The following is a 20,144-nucleotide window of genomic DNA, read 5'->3' on the forward strand; positions in this document are numbered from 1 at the left end:
TCCTTCGGACGCTCTTCGAGGCGTCTCGAAGACGGGATAAGGCGGTGTATCAAATGCAAGGATTATTATTGCCGTGTGTCACTGTGTAAAAAAAAAAGTTCGGAAAGTTTTGAGGTTTAAGTCCCGAAAGTTGCAAAGTTAACGCCGATAAGTTTCGTGTTGAGGGGGTTAAACTATTCCAACAGGGCGAGAAGACATCACAGGGTTAATGCCTGGGTGAGACCTGATGGGTGGGCAGTGATGGGCGCTTTAATAACCACTTTATTCTATCTTGTTGTTTCATGTTCTGTGCGATCCAACTCTTTTACATGCCTTTTCCTGCCCGATCGTTTGCTCGGGAGAGACAGAGACAGAAAGAGGGAGGGAAGGAAGGAGAGAGAAAGAGAGAGAAGAGAGAGAGAGAGGGGCGCGTTGCAGAAAGCTTGCGCAAGAAGCTTCTAATGCGATTACCAAATCAGTTTCGCAACTTGCGTAAAAGAAACTTGTGTGTGTGTTAGACTAGTGTCTGCCAGCCACAGCCCGCCAGCCAGCGCCCTCTCTGCTGCCAGATCCCCACCCAAACCAGATCTGTCTCTCTCTCTCTCTCCTTCCCTCCCTCCCTCCTTCCTTCTCCTTTCCCTCTCTCTCGCTCTCGCTCTCTCTCTCTCTCTCTGTCTGTCTGTCTGTCTCCAGAGGAAGTCAATCCCTACCACTTTTGTGCCAGAAGATAAGATGGGAGGAAGGGAAAAGCAAAGTCAGGCAATCAATCGCACGCCTTCAGTGGGAACATTTCTGGCAATCCTTTGATCAGACGTGTTGTTTTCCGGGTACCAGTCTGCGACATTCCCACCACTGACCTGTTGCTCTTTGACGGGAATGGGGGAAATTGCACGATTGCTGGCGCCCTCTTGGGCAATATATATATATATATAGATAGATCTATTAGATGTCTGTGTGCTGAGGCTTTGCTCCACACTTACTGGATGGACACTTACTGGAAATGCTGTAACTCTCTTGGCCACCTCTCAACTTTTCCTTTTAACCTATTCTCTGCTGTATGGTTGGCAATGCAGTATGCCTTCACCTTCCCCCACCCGCGCCCTCCCCCCCCCCCCCCCCCCCCAAATTTTGTGTGTTTTGTCGGGGGATCAGCTCATTGACACACGCGGAAACTCATCACCGTGTTTGAGAGTCTCCCACCTACACATGGAAATCCCAGAGACAGACTGTCGGAATGGAATGCCCACTCTCTCTCTCCCTGGAGGAACGCTTCCTGCTTATCTCATTCCGGAAAGTATTACGAAAGTATTTTCTCAGAGAGAAAAAATCTCTTTAGGATTTTGTGACGTTAAAAGTCGGATTGTGAGTCAATGTTACAATCGGGGGTTTGCTCTGATGGCTGAGCACCGGGTTTGGGAAAGCAGATGGTGGGCTTGAATCCGGGGTGTGGGACCTTGACTCGTGCGAAACGAGTATTCTGGGGACTAAACTCGCTGCAAAGGTTTAGACTGCTGTGCGCAATTGGCTGCTGCATTTCGCCCACGAAACATGCTGTCAATTCACTTTACAGGCAGGACAAAACCTTGGGCAAGTTTCCTTACTCCACACAGAGCCTAATAATAATCCCTCCCAAACCAAAAGCAATAATAAATTGGTCATTTTCAATCTACGACTGTTTGTGGGACATTGCTGTGCGCAATTGGCTGCCGCGTTCGCCCACAAATATGCAGTCAATTCACTTTACAGTGTGTTCTGTGAAGCGCTTTGGGACGTCCTCCCGACGTGAAAAGCGCTATATCAAATGCAAGGATTATTATTATTATTACAGTATATTCTGTGAAGCTCTTTAAGAGAAAGCAATAATAATAATCCTTGCATTTGATATAGCGCTTTTCATGTCGGAAGGACATCCCAAAGCGCTTCACAGAACACACTATAAAGTGAATTGACTGTATATTTGTGGGCGAACGCGGCAGCCAATTGCGCACAGTAATGTCCCACAAACAGTCGTAGATTGAAAATGACCAATTTATTATTGTTTTTGTTTTGGAGGGATTATTATTAGGCTCTGTGTGGAGTAAGGAAACTTGCCCAAGGTTTCGCCCTCTGCCTGGAATTGAACTCAGGTCTCTCGTTTGCAAAGCGAGTGCTCTAACCACTGAGCTTCAGGACTCCACTAGTGGTACAGAGCCAAGATCTTGTTCTCCTACCTGGACAATTTCAACATGTACTTGTTCGTGTGATTTATATATCACCCTTCAGTTCAAGTAATATCTTCATACTTATATAACGCCTTTCACACAAAAGAAGGTTTGACAAATATAATGATGGACGCTCAGCAGAGAAGCGAGAGATTTAAAGACTTTGACCAAAAACTCAGAGTCAGAATGATAGGTTCTTAAGCAGGTATTTGAAAATGGGGAGAGTGTCAGTGAGGAGAGAATTAATAATCATAATAATAATAATCCTTTGCATTTGATACAGTGCCTTATCATGTCTTCGAGCTGTCTCAAAGCGTTTCACAGAATACACGGCAAAGTGAATTGACTGTATATCTTGCGGGCGAAACCCAGCAGCCAATTGTGCACAGAACAGTGGACAGTCGTGCATTGAGTGACCACATCATTTTCTTTGGGTTAATGTTAAATAGTTAAAGCTAAATAGGTGGTTGAAGGCTTGGCCACTGATGAAGCAAAGAGAATGGGGAGTGAGACCAATATTTCACGCGGGGTCAGCTGGGTGGAAGATACAGACTGGAATGTAGGGCTGGCGGAGATTGTGAGATAGGGTGGAGCGAGATTGGAAGGCTTTAAAGCCCAGGACAGGGATCTTAAGTGCAATCCTCTTGATGCTTTCGGTTGTGAAACATGGGCTTAGATACTGTTCATCTGCAACATGTTCTTTTCTCTTAATTTGAATGATAGCGCCTGCACTAACTTGGAGAGCATGGAAGAAGTAAGGCAGATCCTTCCCCCCTCTCTCCGCCCCACCTCCCCTCTCGACATAATCCTCCTCCTCCCCCACACACACACGCGCGCACCCACACACAAGTGCTGTTGAAAATGGTACCAAATGCTGTGTGGTGCTCATGCATGCAGACTTTATGTGTGGGTTGTGCCTGCATATCTGAGCTGCACCCTTGTGTGCAAGACACCACATCCAGGTCAGGAGCAATCTCCTCCCACTCTGCCTGGGACATCAAGCTCCTTTGATTTCAACATTTCGAATATTATATAACAGACAGTTTGGGAACATTTTTGGCATTTATTTGTAAATCATTTGCATGAAAATTGCGATCTGGAAGACAACCAGTATTCGCTTTTTTTTAACATTAATATTCAATACCCACTCGGCTCTCTTCAGAACTCTCTGATCGTGTTATTGTACAGTCATTTTTTCGAGGCTTGTAAAGAACAACCTCCGTCCTCCCCCATCACCCCCACTCTTCTCAACTCCTTCTCCCCACATTAACACAGGCCACTCTGTCGAGAGGGAGGGGAGCCTGTGTCCATCCTTAATGGTGGCGTCCATGGTTCTCGGATACCTGAGACCTGAAATTCTCACCGTCTTAGCCTTAAGGCCAATTTCTTCCAATTTAAGATTGCGCAGAACTTTGAAACGTTCATAAATTCACTGCTGGTTTTCATTTTAAAAAACACAAATCAAGACTGATTTTAAGAATGTTTCAAAGTTCTTCCATTATAAGACAAAGGTCTTAAGACTGAGACCATAGGAAATTTCAGGTCTCTGATGTATTCAGCGTAGAGTCAGGTATTATAACTGATACAGTTGGGAGGTGTTATGTTGTGCTTTGGCTTCTGGGGGTCCGTATATCACACTAGATCTGCAGGATACTGGATGTGAGGTGACTTCTGGCTTTTGGCTAAAGTACACAGTCCCAAAAGACCACCCATGTCCAAGTAATAGCTGGAAACGCCAGTGAAAGCAGTTACTGGTATCCTGCATGCTATTTGGTGATATCAGTGGTGACCTGATAATGTGGAAGTGATAACTGTACCCATTATAACATTGGGGTCTGATTTTGTGTATACAAGCCTCCGTGCTATCATGAGATTTGACTGTAAGTCAGTTACTTCTAACCAGGCTTGTATAAGCTTGTACTGGTGAATTTATTGGAGGACCGAGCATTCGAAAAGGTCGGTTTCAACCTGCACTGTAGACTGCCCTGCGTTAAGATACATACGTAGATTGTGAGCTGAAATCTTCACCTGACTTATTTACTGTTTCCAGAAATTCCGATCAGACATGCCAGGATCCCATAGTGCCTTTGTCCCAACCATTACTGCCATCACAACCAGCCAGGACTTGCAGTGGATGGTTCAGCCTACAGTCATCACCTCAATGTGCAGTCCATACACCAGATCACATCCTTACAGTCTTCCAGGAACCAGCATCTCCGCCAATGTCGGGCACACAGCATCACACCGACCCGGAGTCATCAAAACTATTGGGGCAACAGGAGGTCGAAGGAAAAGAGACGAACAGGTGAGATGGCCAGGCTGTCCGAGATGAAACAATCGATCGGTCTATTTATTTGGAGCATTTTTCTCTCTGTTGCAGAGTTTTCCTTTCCACTCTGCTTTCCCCATCCTCCAACACAGCCAAAACACACTTCCGCATCTTTCCTACAGGAGTCTTTGAATAGCGGTCAGCAGAGACCTGATCTACCTACGACAATCTTAAGATTCCTCAATTCAATCTTAAAAAGAACTGGCTTCCAAATTAAGACTGAATTTCAGAATTTGCTGCAATTCTGTGCCATGTTAAATTTTAAGACGAATTGGTCTTAGAGGCTAAGACTGGATGGAGTTTCGGGAGAAAAATAATTCTGTGTTGTGTTAATTGATCTCAGCAAAGACAACACTTGGAACTCCCAGCACAGACTAGGATTTGAACCAGCGATTTTTTTTTTGATCTACATGGCTTAGGGTAGTGCCAGACATCGCTGTTACCTACAGAACCATGAAGAAATGTTGTGCTGAGTTACATGTCCCTCATGCCAAGGGCTTCTTGGTTGCCAAGATTTAACTGATCAAAGATGAAGCTTTTCTTCCACTGAGAACCCAGGCGAAGGGCCCGAACCTGATAGCACAGGATGCCACACAGGAGAGAAAACCAGGGTTGGTCAAGAAAAAAGTGGTTAGCAGATAATAATAATAATAATCCTTGCATTTGATATAGCGCTTTTCACGTCGGGAGGACGTCCCAAAGCGCTTCACAGAACACACTGTAAAGTGAATTGACTGCATATTTGTGGGCGAACGCGGCAGCCAATTGCGCACAGCAATGTCCCACAAACAGTCGTAGATTGAAAATGACCAATTTATTATTGTTTTTGGTTTTGGAGGGATTATTATTAGGGCTCTGTGTGGAGTAAGGAAACTTGCCCAAGGTTTCGCCCTCTGCCTGGAATTGAACTCAGGTCTCTCGCTTGCAAAGCGAGTGCTCTAACCACTGAGCTACAGGACTCACCCAATGTCACAGCGATTCTCTATTTTTTTATTATAAAATAAAAACAGAAGTCGCTGAGAACACGCAGCAGGTCAGGCAGCATCTATGGGGAGAGGAAAATGAGTTAACATTTCAGGTTGATGACCTATCATCACTTTCCTCTCTTCATAGCTGCTGCCTGACCTGCTGCGTGTTCCCAGCGACTTCTGTTTTATTTCAGATTTCCAGCATCTGCAGTATTTTGCCTTTTGCCTTCTGTTTGTGTTTGTTTCTTTCTTTTATCATTCTATTATTCATCATGCTAGTGGTCTCTATTCTATTCTTTCATTCTGTCTCGTGAAGGCACTACCACGCTCTGTCAAAGAGCCGGCACAGACTCGATGGGCCGAATGGCCTCTTTCTGTGCCGTAACATTCTACGATTCTATGTGTAAAATTGATTGAGGGAGATTATTGGGTGCTTAGGAAGTAAGGGTAGAAAAGGATATGGTGGAAGAGCAAGGAAATGAGAATAAAAATATGAAGTGATGCCATGGCATAGTACAATGGTGGAGGAGCTTGGTGGACTGAGTGGCTGTCTCCTGCTTCTACATTCCTATTATCCTTTGCTGTTTGGCATTTTAAGTGTACAGGAAGTCTTTCCCTCGGTTGTTTACGGTTGAAACACCCACCCGTTAATGAACATTCAACACTGATAAGCAGCATTGTGTAACTGCTGGCTCATACCCATGACTCACCGCTACCTTTGTCTGTCAGCTCGGTTGGTAGCAATTTGGTCTCTGGGTTCAAAGGGTTGTGGGTTCATAGTCCCACATTAAGATGTGAGTTCACAGACAGGCTTTTTAATACACAACTGAGGGAGCTTCGGGTTGCTGGGAGAGCTGTCCTCCAGATGAGATGAAATGTCAAATCCTCCAGGTATATTAGTCATTCGCACATGGCCATTAGTGGAATACTGTTGTGTGCAAATTGGCTGCTTCGTTTGCTATAAATATACAGTCATTGTATATTGCCTGTGAAGTACTTTGTCACGTGCAGATGTCGATCACCAGGCTTAAGCATATCCAAACCAAATTGAGAGTTCCACATTTGTATGCCATCCACACATGGAAATTCCTCTCTGGAATAGAGTGCACATTCCCTCCCTGGAGGGATGCATCTTGCTTATCCAATTCAGTAGAGTATCAGGTGCAAGTTGCTGACAGCCAAGGCTTGGAGCCCCCACAATATATACAGTCAAATCACTTTGTGGAGTCCTGTAGCTCAGTGGTTAGAGCACTCGCTTTGCAAGCGAGAGACCTGAGTTCAATTCCAGGCAGAGGGCGAAACCTTGGGCAAGTTTCCTTACTCCACACAGAGCCTAATAATAATCCCTCCAAAAACAATAATAAATTGGTCATTTTCAATCTACGACTGTTTGTGGGACATTGCTGTGCGCAATTGGCTGCCGCGTTCGCCCACAAATATACAGTCAATTCACTTTACAGTGTGTTCTGTGAAGCGCTTTGGGACGTCCTCCCGACGTGAAAAGTGCTATATCAAATGCAAGGATTATTATTATTATTATTTACAGCATGTTCTATGAAGCGCTTTGAGACGTCTCAAAGACGTGATAAGGCGCTGTATCAAATGAAAGGATTATTATTAATGTGTGTTGCGCTACTGTTGGAATTTAACCACTAAAACTGCATAGCTGTTATTGAGAGCACTGTCTGGTAATCCTCCTGGTGCTTGCCCAGCTGGGACAATTTTACCAGTTAGGGCTTTGGCTTGTAGGGTTAACAGCAGCTGAGTGGAAAGGATCCTTGTTCCCAGCGTCGCTATTTACAGGCACTATATCAACTGCAAGGATTTTTATGATCAGCCATTATACTACCTTATTATTACCCAGAATGAACGTTGTTGAGCTACCCTCACAGGATCAATTTTTTTTGTTTAAAAATTATTTGACTTAAAAGTTACTGAAGCAACGTTCTTTCCCCATTGTACAATATACTGTGGAATGAAAGTTAATGCACAGCCGGAAAGGTGTAATTAGCTTACAAATTCACAGACGCTGAGACGCTGTCTGGGTACTTGCATTGACCAGATAACAGGCTGTCCATCCAGTCTGGCTCCACCAGGCATGTCTGTGGTTGGAGTGCCACAAACTTCCAACAAGTTTTTGCAGAGCGTTACTGTTTGTAAAAGGCAAAGAAAGAAGCAAAGTGCAGAGACCCCAACGTTGTGATTGAAAGTTAAAGTTGATGGTTCTTAGAAACACAGAAACAGGAGGAGGCCATTCAGCCCCTCGAGCCTGTTCTGACATTTCTTTAAGATCATGGCTGATCTGTACCTCAACTCCAATTACAACGACAACTTGCATTTATATTGCGCCCTTCATGCAGGGTAGGATCCCAACGGGCTTATTACTCGCCCTTGCCCCATATCCCTTGATAACCTGACCTAACATGATTCATACCTCATGTTCACGAGGAACCCAAAGCCTCTGCTGGCCCTGGGATGCTCTGTCCTTTATCCGTTTGTGATACGATTGTAATTTGTTGTTGTTGTTGGGTTACGTACTGCCATTTACTGATCCGTGGTTCACTCTTCTTTTGAACAGTTGAGCCCAGAGGAAGAAGAGAAGCGAAGGATCCGACGAGAGAGGAACAAGCTGGCCGCTGCCAAGTGTCGAAACCGACGCCGGGAGTTAACGGATCGACTTCAAGAAGTAAGTGCACCTCAAAACCGTGTCCCGAGCACACGGTAAACTAGTGCAGGATGCACTGCCCTTGTGTTGTTCTCGTTGACTGCTTCCCCCACTCACTCACCTCTGTGCATCCTCCTGCCTCTGTTAACCCCAAAACACAGCCAGCAGCACACATTTGGGAGGTTTTCCCTCCTCCCACCAATTTACAGGTTCAAGGTTGCAAAGGGCAATTCAGGACAGACAGCAGGAAGTATTTCTTTACATAGAGGGAGCAGGGGAGAAAATTAATCGGGGCGGGGAATGTTGAAGGACTCATATCTCCTCACATTCAATAAAAATGTTCTTTTTTAGCTTTCAGTATCTCTCATTGGGAAAGTCCTAAACTACTGCAGTGAGATGACTATCAAGCACTTCTAGATCAGGTTAAAATTTACAAAAAGGACTCTAGAAAACCTGGGCTGGTGGCTTATCTAGAAGTAGGGAGGGGGGAATTCTTACAGCCTATATAGACAGAGGGTGGTTAACTCATGGAAAGGTAAAAGCCGGGACTCCAAACTCTTTTATTGGTTATTCTGGAGGAATGAGAATCAAATTAATTAAAGTCCCTTCTTTATCCAAACTTCTCTTGTAAACATGAGATGGTTGCAACACATCCTATGGCTCCAACCCCCCTCCCTGCCCACAGGGGTTTGGCTGGACCTGGACTTATTGGCAATCTTTAGCCTCGGAGATTTGCTCATTTAAGACTTGTGTCAGTGTACGTTTTCACCATAAACGTTAAGCAACAAAGTAAGGTTTAAATGCACGGCAGCGTGTAGGATCTTGCAAAGACCTCTGTGACCTGCCAATTTTTTTAAAAAACAAATTGCATCTATAAACCTTGTGCATTCCATAGAGTACACACCTCTGTTTGGCCTCTTCCCGCAGTCTATGTACCGAAGCAAATTCCTACTATTTTTCTCTTTCCTTTTATAGCCTTGAATAGTCTAATGATTTGAGCTAGTTTTGCAAGGATGCATTCCTTCTGCAGATTGTAACCCCCACCCCCCCCACCCTCGCAGCCCCTCCCTCCCCCCCCACACCCGCCCTAGGCAATAAATGTGTTGAATCTTCTCTTATCAAAGTTGGTTAATGCTCTTGTCAAATAACCATTTGTAAAGGAGCTGGGTGACTGGTATTGAAATGGGTTGAAGTTTGTAGTGATGAGCAATGGACTGGATGAACAAATACTCTTTGGAGCTCTCTGGCTCCATTCCTGGTCTGACCATAAGAATGTCAACCATGGAATGCAGCAGGTCGCTATTGAATAGTCCGGTACCATTTCACTGAATTGCCTTCAGGATCTAAGAGGAATGGGAGGAATTTCAGTTTAATCTTCTTGCACTGCGGTATTCATCTCTCTAAGGGGATGAGATAAGTTGTGGGAAGATTTTGTAACAATACAACAATGTGAACAATCCATCTGTCAGCCCACTGCCCCTTTTCTCATTCCACCAAGATTAACCAATTGCTTCCACATTATTGGAGGGGCTCCTATAGATTGCTGAGCTCACGCAATGCACTGAGCATCTAGTGTGGAAACAATGGCTCGTCTGGGTTTTAAGCACCTCTGGCTTCTCTTGGAAGGATTGTTTGACCATCTCAAGCAGATCTTAAGAGGAGGAGTTGGGGTTGGGTTAGAGACCTTCACTGCTCGAGGTCTGGCATGAGTAGAGTCAGTGGAGGTGTCATGAACTGAACAATCCCACTCCTCCAATCAAAGAAGATAGCAATAGATACCCAGGAATAACTGGACGACAATAGGGAAGGACAGATACTAACACTGGGGTTAAGAAAATATGGGTTGGGCAAATAGTCAAATGGGCTAACCATGTGCAAATGTTTGTAGATGCCCTTGATTATGTAATAAAGTGGGGATGAATAGAATTGCATCTGATTTTGTAACCCTCATTGACTACTGCAACATAATCAGTAGCACTTGCAGAATTTGCATATGGTTAGTCTGTGGGTTATTAGCCCAACCTGCATTTTAGACCCATATCATCTGGCTTGCTTGGTCTGAATGGTGCGTACCACTCTTGTCACTGGTCTAAAGAGATCAATGTCTGCTGTTTCGCAAGGCTCTACGTCAGCTTGGCCAGCAAATGTCAGTCAAGATGAAGGGGAGAACAAAAACAGAGACAACTTTCAACCCATGCTCCTCCTATAAAACGTTTTCATGTCCTGTTTCTTGCAGGAAACCGAGAAACTCGAAGAGGAAAAGTCCGGTCTGCAGAAAGAAATCGCCCATTTGCAGAAGGAGAAGGAGAAACTGGAGTTCATACTGGTGGCCCACAAGCCCATTTGCAAAATGCTCTCCGAGTGTGACTCCAGGAGGACAACTCCGTCCCCGAGCCCCCGAGCGGTCCGTTCCGCTCACGCCAACCATGTGGTGATCAAGAAGGAGCCGGTGGAGGAGTTGAAAGCCATGACCAAGTACATGACCAAAGCCCAGAGATCAGTCATCAAGCCCGTGACGGAGATCAACATCGCTAACAGCTACTTTGAGGAGGCTGAGCCCCTCAACACACCTGTGGTGATCACATCCACGCCAGCCGCCACCATCACGCCATGCGCTGCCAGCTTGGTCTTCACCTACCCCAGCATCCCCAGCCTGGACCAGGAGTCTCCATCAGAGTCCTGCTCCAAAGCTCATCGGAGGAGCAGCAGCAGTGGGGACCAATCCTCAGACTCTTTGAACTCTCCCACCTTACTGGCACTCTAAGTTAACACAGAAAGAGACACAGAGAGAAAGAGAGAGAGGGGGGAACGGGCAGCTACTGACACCAATGGCGAAAGCAAAGCAAATAGAACAAGCTGCCTTTTACCTGGGACCAACCTTGCTTCCTGGACTGGAATCCACAAGGACTGAAACCTTTGCAAATGCCTTTGACTCTGTGGGGAGTTAACATAACAGTACCTTTCCCCTTTTATCTGAGTGCAATGTTGGATACCTCTGGGATCAGAGGTCAACCATGACGGGGGTCGTTGCTCCCAGCGACGAATGTCGACATTGCAAATAGGGAAATACTTTAGCCTCGAGCAGAGAACTTTGCTTTGTTCTTGGCTGCACTGACACGAAGCAAAGGGAACAAGCCTACATTCCAAAATATTAATTTTCTTTCTATATGTTTTATTACTTAAAGTGTTTACTGCAGCAGATACTGGGACACCATGTATTACCTGGAAATCGTGTGTGTGTGTGTGTGCGTTGTTTTTTTTTTACACTTCATGTTTTGTTGTTATTTTGTTGGACGATACGATAATTTCGTTTTAATATTGTGATATCGCCCTGTTCACCATCCTTTCGCTTCCAACGACGAGGCAGAGAAAGAAAGACTTGTTCGAGTGCGACCATTAATGGACGTCGGCGAACAAGTGACAACTTGTGATGGTTCAAAAGAAGCACTTTGAGAAATTTCAATGCAGTCAAAAAACGGAAGCCCTTTCTATGATGACTCCAGTACCGGACTATTGTCAAAGGCTTGTTGGGCCTCAGCACTAACATTATAAGGTACAGATATCACAATGTTATTATATCATGATTATATCGCCCCGCCCTCGGTCGACCTTTCATCCTCATGCATTTGCCTTATCGTCTTCTCACCTTAACCTCAGTATTTATAATAAAATAAATCCAAGAAAATAACAAACACTGCAGAGCTCTGTGTTTGGCTTCTGCCTGGAGGTTGCAAACTATTTATATTTTTGGAGGGGGTGGTTGCAAGTTTGGAGGAATCAGCATAGAATTCTTCAGGGAGAATTTTTTTCCCCCTGTTCCTGGTCTGGCCTCCTCTTCCTGGAGTACAGTTCCATGGTCACTGGCTGGCCTCTGGTTTCCCACTCAAAATGATAACAATAATAATCCTTGCATTTGATGTAGTGCTTTACCACATCTTCGAGACGTCTCAAATCGCTTCACAGAATATACTCTAAAGGAATTGACTATATTTTTTATGGGCGAAAAGAGTCAGCCAATTACACACAGCAGTGTCCCACAAACAGTCGTGGATTGAATGACCAATTTATTATTATTATTATTTTTTTTGAAGGAATTATCACCCCTGAAAAACGATCCCCTGATCGACAAACAACCAGATTCCTACTTACTACTGGGTAAACAGAGGCGTGTGGAGCAAGGAAACTTCCCCGACATTTCGCCCTTCTTGGGAATCAAACCCAGATCTCTCGCTTGCGAGGCGAGTGCTCTTAACCAGAGCCGCGGGACTCCATGATCATTGTACATGTGTGATTCTTGGCTGTGAGCATCGGCAGGCAACTCGACTTAGAAGGAGTCCGAGTCAAACCAGCCTGTCTTCATCTGGTTGCCCCCCCCCCACACACACACACACACACTACTAGTACATGGTGCTGAAGAGAGGTCAGGAACAGGACCCTGATTTTACCCTGCCTAACTTGAGGAAGACGGGGGCCAAATCCTGCCTCCATTTGCAGCCCTGACTTGAGACCAGCAAATTTAGCACAAAACAGGATTTCAAACCCAGGGATTCTTGCTTCAAAAGCTGCAGGTCTATTCAAACCATCAGGCCTGCCTCACCACCTTAAACGTTAAGGCTGTGGCTTCCATTTTTTTTCTTGAAAGAGAATGGGTTCTCTTGGTTTAAAGGTCTTCAGATAAATTCCTCTGATGGCAGACAGGCCCTCCTAATGGGCTCAGTGGTTAAGTGCAGAAACTGGCCGTACAAGTTGCAGTTGTCAATGCAATTCGCTTATACAGAGGCAGAGAATGGAAGGGTTACAAGTAAAGGTTAACAACTGGAGTGGGTTCACATGAAATGGCAGAGGCCAGTAGACTGGGTTCAATTAAGGAACAGCTTGATGCTGTAATGGGGGGATGGTAGGAAGGATTTTCTGGAAATGAGCTAAAAGACCTTCTTTATCTGAAGCGCTCTTGTGATCTCATGAAAGGGTTTACACAGTGAAAGAAGTGATTAGCAGACACGCACATGGTCTGTGGATCAAGCTGCCTGCCTGTTAATTGGAGCCTCTTCCTGTTATAATACCTGACGTCGTTGTTGTCTCATCTTCAAATCTGTCAAAACAAAGATCTTTCCAGGTAAAAGATTGATCTGCAACTTCAAACACCTGACAGAGAATTGCCACCCAACCCTTCACTGGTACTTGTGTGTGGCAACATCTGAGCTGGTTCTAGTGTGTCTTGTCATTTTGATCAAAGACTTTGTGAGAAATAAAACTACACAAAGCAAGAGAGAAGTTCTGGAAAGAAACAATGGTTTGAGGGGGAGGATGAAGCGACTTAAAAAGTACCATTTGTCAACACAGAGAGAAATCGTGGCTATTTTGGAGAGTGTAGATACAGTTCAGCAGAACAATATTGTGCAATTGGTAACCTGACGTGAATTGTATCTGTTTGTTTGCAAAGAAGGGTTTGCACTACTGTCTTTTTTGTGTGGGGGGGTGTGAGGAGAAAGATGCCCACTTATGTTCTCAGGACTTATTACAATATATGTGAGCACTTTGCCTGCAATGTACAACTCTACCTTACACTTGTGGTCGCTTCACATCCAGAGGAAGTGAAATCGTGACAAATTCCGAGAAAGCAAAGTCTATTCTTGATCCGTTCACGTTCAGCCAGGCCTAGTGTAATGTACCTGGACCAACCAAACCCCAAGCTCTATTGAGAGTTGTAATCACCCACTTAACAAGCTCATTTATTTTGTGCTGTTAAAAAAAATTGGACAAACCCATGATTCACTTAAGCAGGGCTTAAAATGAGTCGGAAAATGGTGGCGATATTTAACAGGTCTCTGTGTGTTTGAGTATCACTTCAACTGGTTATTTGTGTGTTTGTGTCCTCTGCTGTTTAACTCTCAGTGCTTTTTCTCTCTCTCCCTCTATTCCTACGCTCACCTGGAAGAGATCACTGCTTGAGTGAAATCACAGCCCCGCTGCTTCTGTACCTGAGCTCCAATGTAGATAAGGGGACATGTGTTATCTGCTTTGTAGATAAACAATGTTCTATTCTATATATATATATATTTATATTAATTACCCTACATTAAATATAATTGGTTAGACGTTAGTCTTTCTTGCAGTTTAGTGATTATCAAGAGCGAAGGCTTTAAAAGTATGTCGCTTAGATTTTGGCAGTTTTTGGATTCAGATAAATTGCAATATGCTACATAATAGAAAGTAAGAATAGGTAACACAAGTACTTCTTGGATGGGATGCAAGTTGCCAAGCAGAAAACTGAAAGAGATCCATTGGTGTTAGTTGACTCAGTATTAACTCAGCAATAAAGGCAAGCAGGACACTTGGTTGTATTGCTAAATCAGCTAAATTCCCACAAGTCATCCCGATCACCCCAGTCCTTGCCAGACTGCTCTGGCTGCCTATCCCAGAGAGGATCGATTTCAAGATCCTCACCCTTGTATTCAAGTCCCTGCACTCCTCTGCACCCCCCGACCTCTCTGACCTCCTCTCTCCTCAAAACAGTACCCATTGCCTTCGTTCCTCTGGGTCTGGCCTCCTCCTCGTCCCCCGAGTCCTCCGCTCCACCCTCGGCAGCCGTGCCTTCAGCCACTATCTCCCGAGGCTCTGGAACTGCCTTCCTCATTCCCTTCATCTCGCTCCCTCCCTTCCCATTTTCAGGTCTCTGCTGAAGACCTTTCTTTTCGACCGCGCCTTTGGTCACCTTCCTCCCCATGGAGGGCGCTATATAAATCCAAGTTGTTGTTGTTGTCATATTCAGGCGATGGAGTGCTCTAGTGAGATCACAACCTGAAACAATAGACACTACTTTAGGATGCACCAAGACGATAGAACAAGAAGATGTAGGTTTAGATGTGCAAAGGGCAATTTCAGGACAGCCCCTCGGAAGTTAACAACTAGAATAGTTTGCTGGGAAGCAGGAATTGAGGCCAGGACACTGGACTCATTTACAGAGCAGCTTGATGCTGTGATGGGAGGAAGGTAGGTCGAGTGTTCTGGAGGGATGAGGTCAGATGGGCTGAAAGGCCGTCTTAACCCAAATTAACCTTGTGATTCTCAGACAAAAGTCTATCACTGGCGCCTGTTTATGAGTGAAGTATCCTGGTTAGCCTTGGTTGACTCTGTCATTTTGCCAGTGATCCTGTGCCAATCTAAGGAGTAAGACTGGATTTGTTTGAGGGCAGGTTGGGAGCTTGATCTTGACCTTGGAACCAGTCTAAAAATCCATGTAACATTGATATCCCAGCCTTTGGTGGGTAGTGTTGTATTCAAATTACCTGTTCTGGTTGCCTATGTATAAATACACAGTCCTTATACTTTGCACTTTGAGATGCTCCGACATGGTGGATGTAATATCAAACATGAGAATTATTATTATTAATAGAGCATTTATTTCATTTGAGCAATGCTTTAATTTTCTTTTACTTTGAAATTAATCTTTTCTTTCTTGAACTTCCTCCTCCCTCCCGCTCCACCCTGTTCCTGAAGGTGCCGACTTTTAATGGTAAAATAATCCTTCTCATTGATTCAGGGTCAAAACGAGCATCAAAGTGCTTCTCAAAGTTTTCTGTGAAGTATGAGTGTACAGTGCTCTGAGATACAAGACCGCAGCTTACAGTACAACTTGCATATGTAATAATAATCCTTGCGTTTGATGTAGCGCCTTATCACGTCTTTGAGACATCTCAAAGCGCTTTGCAGAATATACTGTAATGTGAATTCACTGTATATTTTGTGGTCGAAACGCAGCAGCCAATTGTGCACAAGCATCGTCCCACAAACAGCCGTGGATTGCAACCTTCAAGCAGGTGAGTGTCTCTAAGCGCTGTACAGTGGTGAGGTTAGACCCCAGCAAGGGAGAAGGGGAGGGGGAGACATGGCCAAAGAGGTAGGATTTCAGATGGTTGGGCTAAAGGAAATCTTCTTAAAAACTCCGCAGTGAAAAGACAGAATGTGTTAACAACCTCCTCAATCTTGCTTCACTGGGCGAAGAGTAGTTAATCATGAGGCAATCCATTAAGCCACAAAATGGCGTATCCACACCTAATTGCTGGAGGCACAATCTGTTCTGTCAGACACGCCCTCAATGTCCCAGTTCGAAAATGAACTGCAGTTGTTTGCCAAGACATTAATGGAACACACACACTCTCTCTCTCTCTCTCTCATCTTGTACTCTCTCCAGACTTTGGTCCTGATTTTTTTCCTCCCTTCCCCCTAATTCTGTGCGGGTACGTTTTTCCTGTAAGGATTTCCTGCTGTTAAGAGAGAGGCAAGCTGGTTCTGTACTCACTGGAATGGATCCAGTATCCGTGGAGGAAATGGTTGGCAACGTGCCCTTAGACTGCCAACACTGGCCCTCCCACCTGTATATGACGCATGTACTAAAGCACAGTTGTTCCCATGTTGCGCAGGTGTTGTTTATTCAACCGCCCCCTCCTCCCTCCACCCACTCTCCGCTCCCCCCCCCCCCCCCCCCCCCCACTCCTGAGAATTGCTCAGTCTTTTGTACGATCCAATAGCCAGGAATGCAAACCTAGGGAAAGAGCCAGTGCCAGACATTTCCTATCAGTGCAGTGTCAGCAATACAACGGACATCCCTGCCATCAAAGACCCACAGCAAGTTCAGCTCAATATTTGTGATGCCACCTTGAGCCCTTCCTGTGTACATAAGGGTAGAAAGAACTTGTGTTTCACTTATCGTGTCAAAACACATTGCAATATCCACTGTCATGTGCTGTGACTGTATTTGTTGGCGAACGTGCAAACAGCAACGTCCCCAAACCAACCGTGAAGTAAATATTATCGATGATCCTTGTATTTGATGATATAGCACCTTTCATGTTGGGAGGACGTCTCAAAGCGCTTCCCTGGAGATACCGTAACGTGGTTTGTACTGAGGATTGTTGGGCCGGGGCATCGGGAGAAACTACCTTCTCTTTTCGTGATCGTTTGCTGTGCTTGTAGCGTTGTGGAGTGAGAGGCTGGAATTACTGACATTGTGTTCATTCCACAAATTTAATGTAACTTGTCCACAAAACGGCTGATAGGTGTATGAAGCAAGCGATGTGGAGATGATGTCGGAAGGTATTCTACCAGCTGTCAGAAGCACCAGTGACTCTGAGTCACAAAGTTATGGGTTCGATCCATGAGTAGTTCAGGCCAGGAAACTCACAGTCTTGGCCGGTTCTCCAGTGCAACGCTAGGGAGCTTGGAGGTGCTATCCTTCAGCTGAGGCTGTAAACCCAGGCCCCAATCAAACCTTACTGTTCAGGTGAATGTTAAAGTTCCCGCAGTAAGTAAGTGCAAAACAGAAGAGGGTTTCTCCTGGTGTGCTGGCTGACAATTCTCCAGATAAATCGATCATTTGTTCTGTGAAAAACGGCTGCTGTTTGCCCACATGGTTGATGAAATTCAACTGTCAGGGCAGTTGATTTTCGTCACTTGTGATGTTTGACGTTGATGTTGATGTTGATGTTTGTGGAGTCCTGTAGCTCAGTGGTTAGAGCACTCGCTTTGCAAGCGAGAGACCTGAGTTCAATCCCAGGCAGAGGGCGAAACCTTGGGCAAGTTTCCTTACTCCACACAGAGCCTAATAATAATCCCTCCAAAACAAAACAATAATAAATTGGTCATTTTCAATCTACGACTGTTTGTGGGACATTGCTGTGCGCAATTGGCTGCCGCGTTCGCCCACAAATATACAGTCAATTCACTTTACAGTATATTCTGTGAAGCGCTTTGGGACGTCCTCCCGACGTGAAAAGCGCTATATCAAATGCAAGGATTATTATTATTATTATTATTATTATTATTGACGGCATAGGCGCCAAACCAAACAAAAATGGTCATTTATTTAAGTGTTCGGTTCAAGGCTAAACAGGTGATATGATGTCCCTTTTCACAAGTGTTGCCTGACCCTGATATTGTGGTCTCCTCTTGTCCTTCACTCTGGAGCAGTACCTGGGCTCATTAACACAGATTGGCCACTCAACCTGTGAAGGGGTCAGAGATGAAGGGAGTGGGAGTTAGGGGAGGTGGGGGGAGCAGGAGAGACAGAGTCAGTCAGTGCCACGGCCCTCTCTATCTCCTTATTTATCGGAAATGAAAATGCTTCATATTGAAAGCAAAACAGACGCAGGCAGAAGGTTGCTGTCAGTCCCAGCAACGTGCCCTGTCACTGCGAGGCACATTAGTGTAGCTGTCAATCACCAGCCTGGTTGTCTCTTGCTCCAGCAAGCTTCACAGTTCCTGTAATTGACAGGAGGCCTATGTCAGTGTGCAGCCTGTGGCGGGCAGGGTAGCATGGACACACAGGGATATTTATAGTTCGGAATAACCTATAACAATCTTTCAATTGAAAGCTGATCTCAAGCAACACAGGAGCATCCATCGCAGAGTTGTAGCCGGACCATCAATGGTAAGGCCGAATGTCCATTGTAGGTAGTTCTGTTATGCTCTGTGTAATTGTTCCAACCTATCCATTACCCCACTCCCGAACTCCAACACATCAGTTATTTCAATACTCCATTATCAGCCAGTTCCATCTGCTGTATCAGCCCCTGCAATATTTCACGGCTCCGGCCATTCCAATCGCCCACTGCCATTTCCCTGAGCAACATTTCCAATTACTCCACAACACAATGTCCTGCAGAACACTGGCTGTGCTTTTTCAGCTCGCCCTTGTTGCAAAAGCTGAGCATCATTTTAAAGTACCACCTAATTGACCCACCTGGAAAACAGCCACTTATTCCAGGAAAGATTGATTTGACAGCATTTGCAAGCACCAAGCAACATAACAATCCTAGGGAAATTATTACATAGAATAACAGGATGTTTACAGCACAGAAGAAGGGCATTCGGCCTAACTGTGCTGGTGATAGCCTTCCCCTCCCTGTTTGAGTTGTCGCCTCCGATCTTATTCCCCTACTTACTCTTATTCCTAATATTCTTTAATATGATTTATCCTCACATATCTATCCGAGTCCCTATTAAATACTATTGCATCCTCATCTTCAATAACCAATTTAAAGTGAAGTATTCCGCAATCTCACCACACTCTGTGTTAAAAACAATTACTTCTAACTATTACCCCATCTATTGCATTCTGGTGATAATTATTGATGTATGTCCAATTGTTACTGATTCACTGAACATTGCAAGGACTCATCTATTTGCTACAATAACAACAATTTACATTTATATACAGTGGTTGCCTTTTGCGTTGGGAAGTGGGGGGAGGGGAGATGGGGGAGGGAAATTGACTGAGAGTGTGGTCGAAGAGATAAGTCTTGAGGTGGGATTCAAAGGCAGGGGAGGAGGTGGGAGGAGATACCAGGATGGTGTTCCAGAGAGCGAGGGCAAAATGACTCAAAGCTCGCTCACAAACAGTGGGTTGGACATGAAAAAAGTGGGAATTTGCTGAGCAGAGGGACCAAGCCTCATGGAGTCCTGTAGCTCAGTGGTTAGAGCACTCGCTTTGCAAGCGAGAGACCTGAGTTCAATTCCAGGCAGAGGGCGAAACCTTGGGCAAGTTTCCTTACTCCACACACCTAATAATAATCCCTCCAAAAAGCCAAAACAATAATAAATTGGTCATTTTCAATCCATGACTGTTTGTGGGACATTGCTGTGCGCAATTGGCTGCCGCGTTCGCCCACAAATATACAGTCAATTCACTTTACAGTGTGTTCTGTGAAGCGCTTTGGGACGTCCTCCCGACGTGAAAAGCGCTATATCAAATGCAAGGATTATTATTATTATTAAGCCAGGGCAGTAGGGTCACTGGAGGTTGTAGAGGTTGGCTGGGTTGGGGTCTATTTTACCCTATTCATAATTCACAATATTATCATAATTTTAACAATATTATATTATTGTAATATCTTCATTAGAACCTCTCAGCCCTGGTAACATTCCGGGCACTAGAGATATATCTGCCATCCCCCCAGCACACACACACACACCAGTTTATATATTTAACTTCAAATCTTCAG

The 20,144-nt window shown here is 44.9% G+C and overlaps 1 protein-coding gene across 3 annotated transcripts in view; it reads left to right on the plus strand.

The window, feature by feature from the left end:
• The window catches only part of fosl2 (FOS like 2, AP-1 transcription factor subunit), a 15,759-nt gene extending 4,840 nt beyond the window's left edge, over window positions 1-10,919 (plus strand). For all 3 annotated transcript variants that reach the window (XM_042332750.1, XM_042332749.1, XM_042332748.1), the window contains 3 exons: window positions 4,231-4,485; window positions 8,056-8,163; window positions 10,379-10,919. In XM_042332750.1, coding sequence (XP_042188684.1) covers window positions 4,246-4,485; window positions 8,056-8,163; window positions 10,379-10,906 — 876 coding nt within the window. In that variant the 5' untranslated portion in view covers window positions 4,231-4,245 and the 3' untranslated portion in view covers window positions 10,907-10,919. The remainder of the gene's footprint in view (window positions 1-4,230; window positions 4,486-8,055; window positions 8,164-10,378) is intronic.
• Window positions 10,920-20,144: the final 9,225 nt, after the last annotated feature.

Source organism: Callorhinchus milii, unplaced genomic scaffold, assembly GCF_018977255.1.
Source record: "Callorhinchus milii isolate IMCB2004 unplaced genomic scaffold, IMCB_Cmil_1.0 Scaffold3, whole genome shotgun sequence".
NCBI classification, from domain to species: Eukaryota; Metazoa; Chordata; class Chondrichthyes; order Chimaeriformes; family Callorhinchidae; genus Callorhinchus; species Callorhinchus milii.